Genomic DNA, 12482 nt, shown 5'->3' with positions numbered 1-12482 from the left:
CAAATCCCACCTCCGCCTGCAAAAGAAAGCCACCAGCACTTCTAAAACGACTGCTAATTTAGGATCTCCCAGCCGCTCCTCAGCTTCTCTGCCTAAGGGCCTCCTAGGGTCATGTCAACCCAGCTCCCATTTCACAGCCCTCAGCTTCAGCAACCCTCCCTAAGCACACTCCCAGCAGCCCCTGGACCTCCAACCAGTGGATGCTCTCTCTACCAGGGCTGTTGATCAGGCATGTTGCACCCTCAGCCAGTAGCATTTACAGCCAGCTACTTTACTAAGGTCTGCCTATAACACCCCCTCCTCTGGCCCAAGGTTCAGCCCTCTGCTGATCTTGAGATCCACTCCTCCAGGTCCATCCAGGACCTTCCTCTATCCATTGCTTCTCTTTCCTAAATATTCATTCTCTTCCTCATGCTTGCCTTCTCGCTCTTCCCTACCACTAGGTATTCACATATCTTCCCTACCTAAAAAAAGCCTCCCCCCAACCGCTACCCATCTCCAACTACCTCACTATTTTTAACCTTCCCTTCACAGCCAAACCTTTCCGTAGAGTCATCTATATGCACTCCCACCACTTCCTCCCATCCACTCACTCCCCATTCCCCTTGCAATTTGAATTCCACCTCCCCTACATGATTGAAACTGTTGCTTCAAAGGTTACCAATGAATCCCCCAATTTCCAGAACGAAGACTGTGTGCTCAGTTCCCATCTCCCTCAACCTCTCTGCAGCATTTTTCTCCAAGCACTGTTCTCCCCTGGTTCTCCTCCAGCCCTTCACTTGAGCCTATAGCCCTGGCCTTGGCCCTCTGCCCTTAAGTCTATATATGCTTTTCATTTATTATCTCAACTATTCTGATAGCTCCAGCCACAACTTCTTACAGATATCTCCCAAATCCATATTTCCAGCTCTGGCCTCCCTCCAAAGCTCCAGATTCCCTTCCTTACCCGCCTACAGAACCAACACCTCCTCTAGCTTATTCACTGACACCTGAAATGCAACATGTCCCAAAGTAAACTCTCAAATTCTCCCTCTCCTCCTGCCTCCCTAGAGCTGCTCGTCCTCTTCCTAACTCCTGATTTTCATTCAAGGTACTTCCATCCTCACAGTCACCCAGGCTCTAGACTTTGGAGTAATCCTTGATTACTGCCTCTTTCTTGATGTTCCACATCCAAGTTGCCAAGTCCCATAAACTCTACATCCAAGAGGTCCCTCACATCCACACCCTCCTCTCCATTCCCACTGTGGCATCTCAAGTTCAGACCCCTCGCAACCTACCACAATGGTCTCCTAACCCAGTGCTGGTCAGTAGTTCCTCTCCAATTCCAATCGACTCTGCACAGGGCTGCCAGATTTATCTTCCTGATCATGCCTCCATCTCATCCAGAAATTTTTAGTGGCTCCCCAAAGGAAATTGCAAATAAAGACCAAACTCTGTGGCCTGCCATTCAAAGCATTTTAAGATCTGGGAACCCAGTAAACAATAAATGTAACAATCAATCAACCTAGTACCCACCTCCTTCTATGTTTTATCTCCCACTGACCCCCCACCATGTCCTCTGAGTCACATCAACTGGACCATTTACTGGCCCAAAGACACCGTGGGTCTTCATACCTCCTTAGAACACCATTCTAGCCTGAGAACACAATTTCTGCCCTCCGCATCTGAATCCTACCCATCCTCAAGCCTCAGCTCTCTTCCTTGAGAACACAGTTCATCTGCCACTTTTCACTCTCCCACCTGTTTATCCTTTGTATCCATGTTTCCTAGCTAGTGTCCAGTTCCCTTCTAATAATGCCTTGGGCAGAAGGGGAGGAGACAAAGCTAATTCGCCAACAATTTCTTCTCTACTTCCTTGAATTAATTTCTCTGTCCTCCCAGCTGATTCTTTCTGTTCCTTCACTCCTCAGTAGACACCATTTCAAGCAGCTCTATTGATCCAACAGCCCTGTGGCCGTCAATCATTTCCTAGTTATTTTGCTGCCAGTCATTCACACACAAAGGAGTGGCAGGAGGAGTCTGAACTGCATGTAGACAGAGAAGGAGCAGGAAAGGACTGATTCACTGCACCCACCTGAGGCTTGGTGGAAGCAATAACTCCATTCTTTCTAGGCTCCTCCAGAAGGCATAAGGCTGGGTGCCAGGGTCTGGAGGGCTGGGGCAGGAGGGTTGGCATTTTTATAGTTTTGTGGAGGGGGAAAGAACAGGAGTGTCCTGACTTGTAAGAAGAGTGCCCCATCCAGTCTTCTCAAACTGAGAAGGACTGCTTTCATCCTGGACTGGAAAGGTCCCAGACAGGACAGATTAAATAAAATCATGCCTGTCAGAAGAGGCATTGGTAGTAATAGAATGCTCACTTAAGAAGGTACCATCTACATATATTTGGATAGAACTGTACAACTTATAAAGACCTTTCACATATAGTATCTTCTTTGAGTCTTTCCGCAGCCCTATGCAGGAAAGTGGAGAGGGGGCTATTATCCTCCTCTTACACAGATGTTAAAGTCTCTTGCCCAAGTCATTCAGAGAAGCAGAATAGTGCAAAGGGGAGTGTTCACCTCTTGCTCTCTTGCCTGACCTTCTCAGCCTGCTTCACAGGCTTTGCCTTCCTTTCCCACCCCTTATATCCAAGTGCTCCCTGAAGGGGCATATTTATATCCACCTCCCTTCCTGCTCTATATTCTTTCTTACAATGATTTTATACATTCCCATAGTGTAGTACAGGGCCACAGCGGCACCCTATAAATATCTGTCCAAAAAATGATTGAATGAAAGAATAAAAGACAGCAAAAGACCAAACCTTAGCCTTCTGATTCCTGAACTCCATTATGTACCTCTCGGCACTGTGTCCCACCCCATGGCAAAACCCCCACACAAGACCTCTTCTGGAGATTCCCCCAGCCTCTGTATAAGCCTGTTCACTTAATAATTTTAAAAGCAGGAACAACAAGGGCAACCAACTAGAATGTCTTGTGCTCCCACTGTGTGTCAGAAATAACTAGATGCTTTTTACATGCTTTCCGTATTTAATCTTCCCAACCTGTGAAAGAAGCATTCTTAGTCTGATTTTTGCAAAAGACTGAAAATGAGAGAGATTAAATAATTTACCCAAGATTCTACCCCTGGTTAGTGCCAGGCCTATCTGAGCCAAAGCCCATGATCTTCTGGCTATACCAGGGTTTTCAACCTCAGCACTATTGGCATTTTGGGGCTGGAAAATTCTTTATTGGCCTGTGCATTATAAGATGCTTAGCAGAACACTAGACCTCTATCCACTAGATGCCAAATTGTGACAATCAAAGAACTGTTTCCAGATATTGCCAAATGTTCCCTAGGGAACAAAACTGCCCCCAGTTGAGAACCACCAGACTATACCATACTGCCCACCTCCAGAAGCAGAAAGAAATTTTTCAAGTAAAGTGTCAATTCTCGGAGAAGGACCCTGTGGTCATCTGTTCTAGTATTTTACTAAAAGTTATAGGCAGGGAGATTTTTATCACCTTCTCACCTTTCTCACTTCCTACAGCTTCAGTTTATTCCAACACCTCCTCCATTACGGAGCATCAAGAATGTATCAAAAAGAGACATTTTCCTTTGCTGAAAAAGAAACCCTCCCCTTCAGTACCTGGCATTGCACAGATGGAGCAGTGATATTCACTCCAAGAATTGCCCACAATAGGTATTATTCCAAAATAACATCATCTTGATTATCTGGACATGATGATGTCCAGTTCCTCTGTCCAGGTGGGATAAGGTTAACATCTGAGAGACAAGTCTGAAGAATCATATAGTGAAATAATACCAATATACCACTGCCTAGATTTGATAAGTGCTTACATTTTACCATGTTTGTTTTACCTATGTTAGGAGGAGGTGATTTGTTTTTGTTTCTGTTTCTGATGAATCACAAGCTTTTTAAAAGATCTTTTTCCTTACCTGCAAAGAACAAGTAACTTCAGTTGGAGAGACAAGCCTTATGTGTATGAGAGAATTACAATACAATACAATACCACTGATGAAGTGAGAAAATGAGTATAAACAAATGAGTGTCTTAGGAATTCAGAGGATATAGTTGGTCCTGTGATCTGTAAAGGCTCCCAGAAGTGGGGACGGGCTCAAGTCTTTGAAGAATGAGGATTTGGAGAGTGGGGGTACAGGGGTAGATGATACCCTCGGGAAGTGAGAAGAGCAGCTTGGCTGGAGGTGAGGGATGAAGTAAGAACTTGACACTAGGAAGTCACTGTAGGTTCATAAACCGGGCAGCAATGTGATAAAAATTAGTGTCATCTGCCTGCAGGTGCCAATCTGGAGTGGGGGTGAGAAAGCACATTCCATGGGACAAGAAAAGAGGCCATGGGCAACATAACAGGTCCTGGACTAGAGCAGAGGCTATAGATGAACAAAGGATGATGATAGAAGATAATTCAATAGGATTAGAGGGAAGAAACTCCTCACAGACAATACCAAGGTTTTAATTATCATGACTGGGAGAGGGGAGATGAGATGCCGCTCATAGAATTAAAGAACACAAGAGAAGGAGCTAGTGTAGGGAGTTGGAAAGACATGCAGAATTGAGTCTAGGGCTGGCTGAAGTCACGTGGCAGCAAAGACTCCAAATGAAACTGTGTGAATTCATAGGACCAAACCCCAACAGAAAGGTAGAGGTAGAAGATATTTCCACATCAATCTCTTTTCACTTATACTCTGAACACTTTTTTTTTCCTTTAAGTCTCAAAAAAGGAGTTTTCTCCTTTGCTCACCAAAACTAAGCTCTTGTCTCACCTCTCCGGGCATCTAACACAATTAATCTAGCACCTTCAGTGTTTCTTGTCTATAAGCTTTCTCCCTTCCACCTATAAACCTCTTCTGACTCCCTGGCAAAACAAAACAAAACAAAACAGAACACTCCTTTTCTTGATACTAACATTTCTTCTGACTGGCACCCAACCTCTTTTTCCTTTCTCTAATAAACCATGCAAGTAATGGGTTCCTACCTACCACCCCACACCCTTACTCTATCTCTTCTAATACTGGGCTCCCAAGAGGTCACAGTAGCTTCGTGTTCATCACATCAAGTGACAGTTATCTAGCGCTCTTCTTGCTTAACCTGTCTGCAGCTTGTCTTCACATGAGAACCCACACAGACTCCCTAGGTTCTCCAGCATCAATCTCCTTTGTTGCCATGTTACGAATAAGGGTTTCCCCCCCAAATTCTAACTTTAGTCCTTCCCTCCTTCCCCCCACTCCTTCCATCCAACAGCCAAAGCTTCAGGTGCACCCAGCCTTGACCCAGAAGGCTTCCAAGTCCACACCACCAGCCCAAATCTCCTGCCTATGCTGTTGTCTTGAGTCCCATTTTTTTTTCCACAAAAAATCTCCAACTGGCTGTCCATCAGTCATCCCTAGTTATCACTTCCAAAGCCAACATCATTATCTCCCCTGCAAACTGGTTCTTGTCCTCAGTCAGACATGTCAGTCAGCACACTGTTAGTCCTCCACACTCTCAACCCAGCTACTCCATTTCTTCCTGGGCTTACTTTTCTTCTCCCCCTGATAGCTAGTTTGTCAACAAACCTCCACATTTCTGCCTTTAAAAATGTCTCTCAGAGCTGTCCCTGACTCCCCATCCTTTTTGCCACCAACCCAGACCAAGCTCCCTCCCACTCAGCTCTGAATCAGCATCCTATGTCTTTAGATTCTCTCTCTCTTTTCTCCACTTCATCAATCACATTACCCCCAGGTTAACCTTTCCAAATACCACTTTGTTCAGGATGTAGCTTGCTCAAGAATCTACTGACTCTGAATCAAACCCAAATCCTCTTTTGAGCTTCCCAGACTCTCCCTACCTGGTCCTGCCCCACTTATCTATCCTTATGTCCTATAACTCCCTAACTTACCCCTTCTATTTGGTGTCCAGGAACCTCAATGCCAATGCCCCAAACTCCTCTCTACTTTTACCCGTGTTGTTCCTCCCACTCTCCAGCCCCTTCGAGGACGACCTTTGATTCTAACTCATCTATGGTTCTGTCAACTTTTTATCTTATAGAACCATAATGTTTACCAATTACTTAATCTCCAAGTGAGCAATAATTGTCAAACTCTTCTTAAAAGTTCTTTGAGGTCAAAGACCACTCTGAATATTTTGTTTGTATTCCACAGCACCCTGGACAGCAGAAGGCTCCTAGTAGGAGTTGAAAAGTCCTTGTTGGTTTTCTATTCTGACTGGTTTCTATTCCCAGTTCCCATATTTCACCTCCTCTACATCATAAAAATGATCAATAAAACTATTGTGATGGAACCCACCAATCTATAAGAATAGCGGGTACCTGTGTGCGTGTATAAGAATAGTAGGGTACCTGTGTGCACGTGTTTGTGCGTATGTGCACATGCAGGGACTTGAAATTTAGGGAATCTAGCTTACTCAGTTGGTCAAAATAACTGAAATACCAAAATAATGAGAAGAGGACAAGTAAGGGATCAAAATGATAGAATTACTCTTAACATGTCTTATTAGAAGCAGAGTATGCCAGGGTTTTGGCAAAGCAATTGTCAGTCTCGTCATTATGCATGTAAAATTTTCCACCAGGAAGTAGGGGGTAACTTTAGTGCTAGGGACTTTGAAAATGTGTTTGAAGTTTTCTCGGTGGTTCAACTGAATAAATGTATAATCTGTCTGGCCTACCAGGTGCAGCGCTCTGTTCCATAAAGATGGAGAATCATAAGGGAGAAGGTTACAAAATATGGCCTTATTCCAGGCTTAAGAATCCTTAGTAAGAGCCCAGGATAGAAATTAGAAGAGGTAAGATCAGGAAGAAGAGCACAGAAGACCCCGTTGGGGGATGGGAGGGAGACAATCCTAGACCCAGCCCCTGGCAGTATACAACCCCACTTGCAACTTGTTAAAGGTCACCATACATTTCCAGCCTTATTCATTGAGAATTTAACCTTTCTCTGATTCTAAGTGCACATCAGACCTGGAGAGGCCACTTCCAACCAAACAAAAAACAAAAACAAAACAAAACAAAAAAGGCTACCCAAGGAGGAAAGAGAATATCCTCAACAAGAGACAGACCCCAGTCTGATATTTATTCTGTGATGTGAGCCAGGGCTAGACAATATAAGTCACACACTATGTTTTGTAAGGCCCTGGGAAAAGTAACACATTGGACCATTATAGGCCATTAACACCATTAACACTGTGTGAAATTACCAAACCTCCAGAAACAGAACTCAGCTCCAAGGGCCTGGGACAGAGAATGGACAGGAACTAGTATTTATATTGGGAGAAAAGGGGAAGGAGGAGTGATTGCCAAAAGATGAAAGCGGGGTCCAGAAATGGAAGGTGGGAAGGCTCACATTCCAAGAGTTATTTTTCCTCTAGAGCTAAGAAAAGACAGATTTGGCCAGAAATGGGAGGCAAGGGTGGTGGGGGGTGGGGGAGGATGTCAGGGGAGACCTCCTGGCAAGTGTTTCACTTAGGCCAGGGAACCTTTCCCTTAGATGCCAAGTTATAAACTTAGGTCAAGAGCCTCCTTAGAAACCATGTTTGGGTCCTGGGCAGTGTGAGTGAGTGTGTGAGTGCAAGAGATAGAGACTGATGGGGGGTGGGGGTTAAGAATGCATATATAGAATGCAGTTCTGGGGAAAAAGAAGGAGGGAGAGAAGTGAGGCTGAGCCCTGGGAAGCCGGAGAGGATAACAGGGGTTTCCTCTGCTTTTTCCAGGTCCTGGCATCAATCAGCTCCTGTCCTCCAGTTCTTTCCTCTTCAGACCAACCAGAAAATGAACATATGGGCCAATCAAGTCTTGACTTCTAAAGCCACAAGTCTCCCCAGCAAAGCACCCCACCCTCTTCCCTAGAGATGACCTCTAGGGCAAGGCAACGAGATTAGGAAACAGATGGATGTGCAGAGAGCCTTCAGCGCTAACCTGATCCTTGACCCCAACAGTTCATGTCCTCTAATCCAACTTTTGTAAAGACAGGGCAGATGTGCAGCCTCCCCATAACTTAACGGACTCCTTGGGACAAAGATTCCAGACAAAATGGTTCCAGACATGGGAGATGAGGAACTGCTGGAAGCCACAGGTAAATGAGAGATGGGGAATCCCTGGCCGGCAGAGAAACAGGGCCACAGGTGGTGGGAGACGAGGGGGTCTGTTCTGGGGAAGGGGCTATGAAGCCAGGGAACAAGAAGAGCTACAGACCTGGGGGAATGGGAGGGGGCAGGGACCGCGAACAGCTGTAAAGACAAATCTGGGGGCTCCATATACCACAGGCAAGCAAAGATTCAGTGGGTGTGTATGAGGAGGACGCTAACTCACACTTCCAGGAATGAGTGGTTCTTACGAAAAGCTCATCCTTTCCCAGAACTGTAAAAGAGGAGGACACGGAGGAGGTCCGAGGCGCCCACAGCACTCCCAGCCCCGTCTGCCTCTCAAGTGGGAGACGCCGGCTCCTCACACGCACCAGGCATGACCGTCCTTGGTCCGCCCGGCTGCTGACTGTCAGCAGCGTGCGCGACTCCCAGTCCGGCGCTGCCCCACTCTACGCGTCAGGGCCCCGGGCCCCTGGCCGGAGAAGGGGTGCCCACCCCGGGCGGCCGGAGGCTGGCTGACAGGCGCTGGGGGAGGGGGGAGCCGAGGGAGGGGCCGGGGACGCCGGTAGCCGAGCCGCGCGCTGCAAAGTGATCCAACATCGCCCCATCCCCGCGCTCCGGGAGCAGGCGGCTGAGGGGACCGCCTCCGGCCTCCCCAACACCGACTCCCGCAAGTGGGGTGAACGCCGAGGGGCGCCTGGCTCCCAGCCCCCACCCCTCCCCAAAACGCAAGCAGCATTGCCATAACAACAAGAACCTCGGCAACTCCAGCCCGACGACGAGGACTGACCCCCGACACGCACACCCCAGCAACAGCCCTCCTTCCCCAAACTTGTCCGACGCGCCGCGTCCCAGGCAGCAGCCCTCCCCCGGGCCGCCAGCGCCCTGCCCAGCTTACCTGTCCGGAAAAAGGCGTCCACGTCCGAGTCGGCTGCTCCTCCTTCCTCCGCTGCCCCCTCCGGGGGGTTCATGACTGGGGGAGGCGTCCGTGGGCAGCCGGGGCCGGCCGAGCCCGGGGCCGAGCTGCGGGGCGCCCGCTGGGCGGAGGGCGCGGGGCGCAGCGGCCGCGGCCGCAGACCCAGCGGACTCGCGGCTTCGAGGGCGGGCGGCTCGGGCGGCTCAGGCGGCTGGGGCGGCAGGGCTGGGGCAGAGGACGCCCAGCCTCCCTCAGACGGAGGCGCGCGGCGGGCTGGGGGCGCCTGCCGCTGGCTTCCCCATGGTCCCCCTTCCCCGCGGGCGCTGGCCGCCTGCTGTCTGGCCGGGGCCGGGCCGGGGCCGGGGTCCGGGCTGCCTGGGCGCCCGCTCTCCCTCAGCAGCGGCAGCTGGCTCTCCTCCTCGCCCGTCTGCCTGTCTCTATTGTTCAGCCCTGCTCTGCTCTCCTCTTTATTTTTCCTCCTCCCTCCCACCCTCCCTGTCTCTCTACCTCCTCCCTCCCTCGCTCTCTCGCTCGCTCGCTGCCTCCCTCCCTCGCTCGCTCTCTGGCTCCCCCTCTGGCTCCCGCCGCCGCCTCTCCGGCTCCTCCCCCGGCTCCCGCTCCCTAGTCCCGGCCAACAATGACCCGGGCAGCGCGGAGCCGAACTGAAGCCCCGGCCCCGGCCGGCCGCTCGGCGCGGGCCACCCGCGGCGCGGACGCCTCCCTCCCCCGTGGCCGCGCGCCGGCCTCTCCCGGAGCCGAGCCTGAGCCTCGAGCTATTGTTCGGGGCTGCGCTAGGCCGGCTTCCTGAGCCCCGCAGGAAAAGCCCCGGCGGAGGAGGCGGCCGAGGAGGGGGCGGGGCCGCCGGGCGAGTGCGGGGCCGCCGGGCTCGCCCAGGGGCTCCGCCGCCGCAGCCCCGCGCCCTGGTCTCTCGGCTCGCGCGCTCGTGCTTCCGCCCCCGCTGCCGCCCTCCGCCCCACCCCGCACCCAGGTGTGTGAAGGAAACCCCGCGCTGCCCGCCCGCCTCCTCTTCAGACGGGTCCCGGAGCTGCACTGACCTGTCCCTAGAGGCTGGACTTTTCCCCCTCCTTCCTGACGAAGCTCTCGCCTGTCTCCCTCCCTTCCTGAGCCTCTCGCATTTTCCTCACCATCTCGCCTTAGCTCCTCTCTTTTAGAGCCTTTCGTTTCCTTTTCCCCCTCTTCAGCGCCCCTTGAAACATCTCTGCCTGTCTCTGTGACTCTTTGTCCCGCTCATTCCTCTTGCGATGTCTCCCTGCCCATCTCTCCCTCCCCCGTCACTCTCTTCAGTCTCTCATTTGTCTCTGCCCTGCCTCAGCACTTGGCCCGTATCTCGGAGCTCCTCTTGGACAGCTGTCAAAACTCCCTAATCCCCGGGGGCCTTCTCTGTTTTGTTCCTCTCCCTTGTGTGAACGTAGAGATCCAGTTGGCCAGGAGAAAGGAGGTGTTACAGCAAGCTGAATTTCAATTAAAGTGGGGAAGAGGGGCTAGGGAGGAATGGGGATGACAGCAAAAAAGAAAGCAGATGCTGTATGGGGTAATTAATGCAGTGATTGTATTGTGCCAATTGGTTTTTAAGCAATAATTAAACAATAATTAGCCAGTATTCTGTTTATAGTTCTAGTGACTGCAGAGCCTACAGACCTAAGTACTTACTGTGGTGTGTTGGGAGATGTTGCTGCTGTTTCATCCAGGCAGATGGAGAGGCTGTGGCCTGACCTAATGTGTTAAAACACACATAATAGGAAAGCCAGATCCTGGTCTAAAGTTGATGGCCTGCTACCCACCAGCCATAATCTCCTGGATCTATTTATCTCTAACAACCTACTAGGTTCTACCTCTCTCTGAATCAAGGCTCCTGGGACCTTTCCAGATCTACTGAGAGGTTACCTCTAACAGCAAATAGAATGAATTAATAACATTTTTAGTGAACCCTTTCTAGTTCCCTGTACTCATCACTTTCTTGACTGAATGTCACACTTTTTTTTTTTTAACCCGCTAAAAATATAAATACAGTTGCCTGTCTTCAGTCCTGGATACATCTATCAGGTTTCATTTCTTAAAAATTATGAATAGTGACTTTGAGATCCAGTGCCATGAGATCTAATTCATCTGACCCTGGTATCTTGAAATGCCTGAAAGCATCCAGACAACCCCTTGTCTGCCATCTTCTTTGACAATGAAAGTGTTTCTTATTTGTCTTTTCTAAATTTTGCTTACCCTTAACCCCTTGCCTAAGCCCTGGCTATCCTCCCACAACCACACATGATGACGGAACTGTTATCAACAGCCACCGTTGTGTATATTGAGAACCAAAAGCCTGGCAAGAGTATTAGCTGATCCCAAATTCAGAAGAAACGCTACATGTTTAGAGGAAGGTTCGTATCAAGTCTCAATAAATGTGGACTAGAATGGGGGGCAACTGTATATGATACCAATTTTTGAGAGGAAATTTGGCAATTTTTATTAAATATTTTAAGTGTTCATAGCTATATTATTATTAGACAAAGAAGATTTCAGAGCAAAGAGTATTACCAGAGATCAAGAGGGACATTTCTAATTCATCAGATGGATGTAACAATTCAAAGAGCTTTTGCATTTAATAAGGGAGTTTCAAAATATATGAGGCAAAACTGATACGACTATAAGGAGCAGTAGACAAATTCATAATTCTAGTCAGATATTTTAATATCTGTCTCAATAATTGATAGAATAAGGAGACAGATCATCAGTAAGAATATGAACAGTGCAATCAACCAATTTCACCTAACTGACATTTGTAGAATAGACTCCACTCAACATCATATACACATTTTTTTCAAGTACACAGATAACATATAACAAGATAAACCATACATTAAGCCATAAAACAAGTCTCAAATGTAAAAGAATGAACACAATGCAAAGTGGTATTGTGCAAATTATACCTCAATTTTGGGGTTTTTTTAAATCATACAAAGTATGTATAATAGTATTAAACTAGGAATCAAAGCATAATAGTATTAAACTAGGAATCAAAGACAGATATATGGGAAATACCCCTAAAATTGGAAACCAAATAACATACTTCTAAATAACCCATGTTCAACTAAGAACTTAAAAGGAATATTAGAAAGCATTTTAAAGTGAATAAAAATGAACACACCATATAAGAACCTGTGGGAAACAGCTAAAGCAGTGTTTAGAGGGAAATTTAGAGTACTTAAATATCTACTTTGAAAAAGAAAGATCTCAAACTAGTGATCTCCTGCTCTACCTTAAGAGCAAATGAAACCTGTAAGAACAGAATTTTAAAAGAGCAGAAACAATAAAATAGATAAGTGAAAATAAAAAGAGAAAAATCAATGAAACCAAAAGTGAGCTCTTTGAAAAGATCAATAAAATTGATAAACCTCTAGTCAGACTGAAATAAGGAAATAAGAATGAAGAATCAAAATACTATTAGCAGGAATGAAA

The 12482-nt window shown here is 47.9% G+C and overlaps 1 protein-coding gene across 20 annotated transcripts in view; it reads right to left on the bottom strand.

The window, feature by feature from the left end:
• Nucleotides 1–9482, bottom strand: part of KALRN (kalirin RhoGEF kinase) — a 661891-nt gene extending 652409 nt beyond the window's left edge. For all 20 annotated transcript variants that reach the window (XM_059162890.1, XM_059162900.1, XM_059162892.1 and 17 more), the window contains exon 1: nucleotides 8994–9482. In XM_059162890.1, the coding sequence (XP_059018873.1) occupies nucleotides 8994–9066 (73 nt within the window). In that variant the 5' untranslated portion in view covers nucleotides 9067–9482. The remainder of the gene's footprint in view (nucleotides 1–8993) is intronic.
• Between the last annotated feature and the right edge of the window lie 3000 nt (nucleotides 9483–12482).

Source organism: Mustela lutreola, chromosome 2, assembly GCF_030435805.1.
Source record: "Mustela lutreola isolate mMusLut2 chromosome 2, mMusLut2.pri, whole genome shotgun sequence".
NCBI classification, from domain to species: domain Eukaryota; kingdom Metazoa; phylum Chordata; class Mammalia; order Carnivora; family Mustelidae; genus Mustela; species Mustela lutreola.
This window is presented reverse-complemented; position numbering and strand designations above follow the sequence as displayed.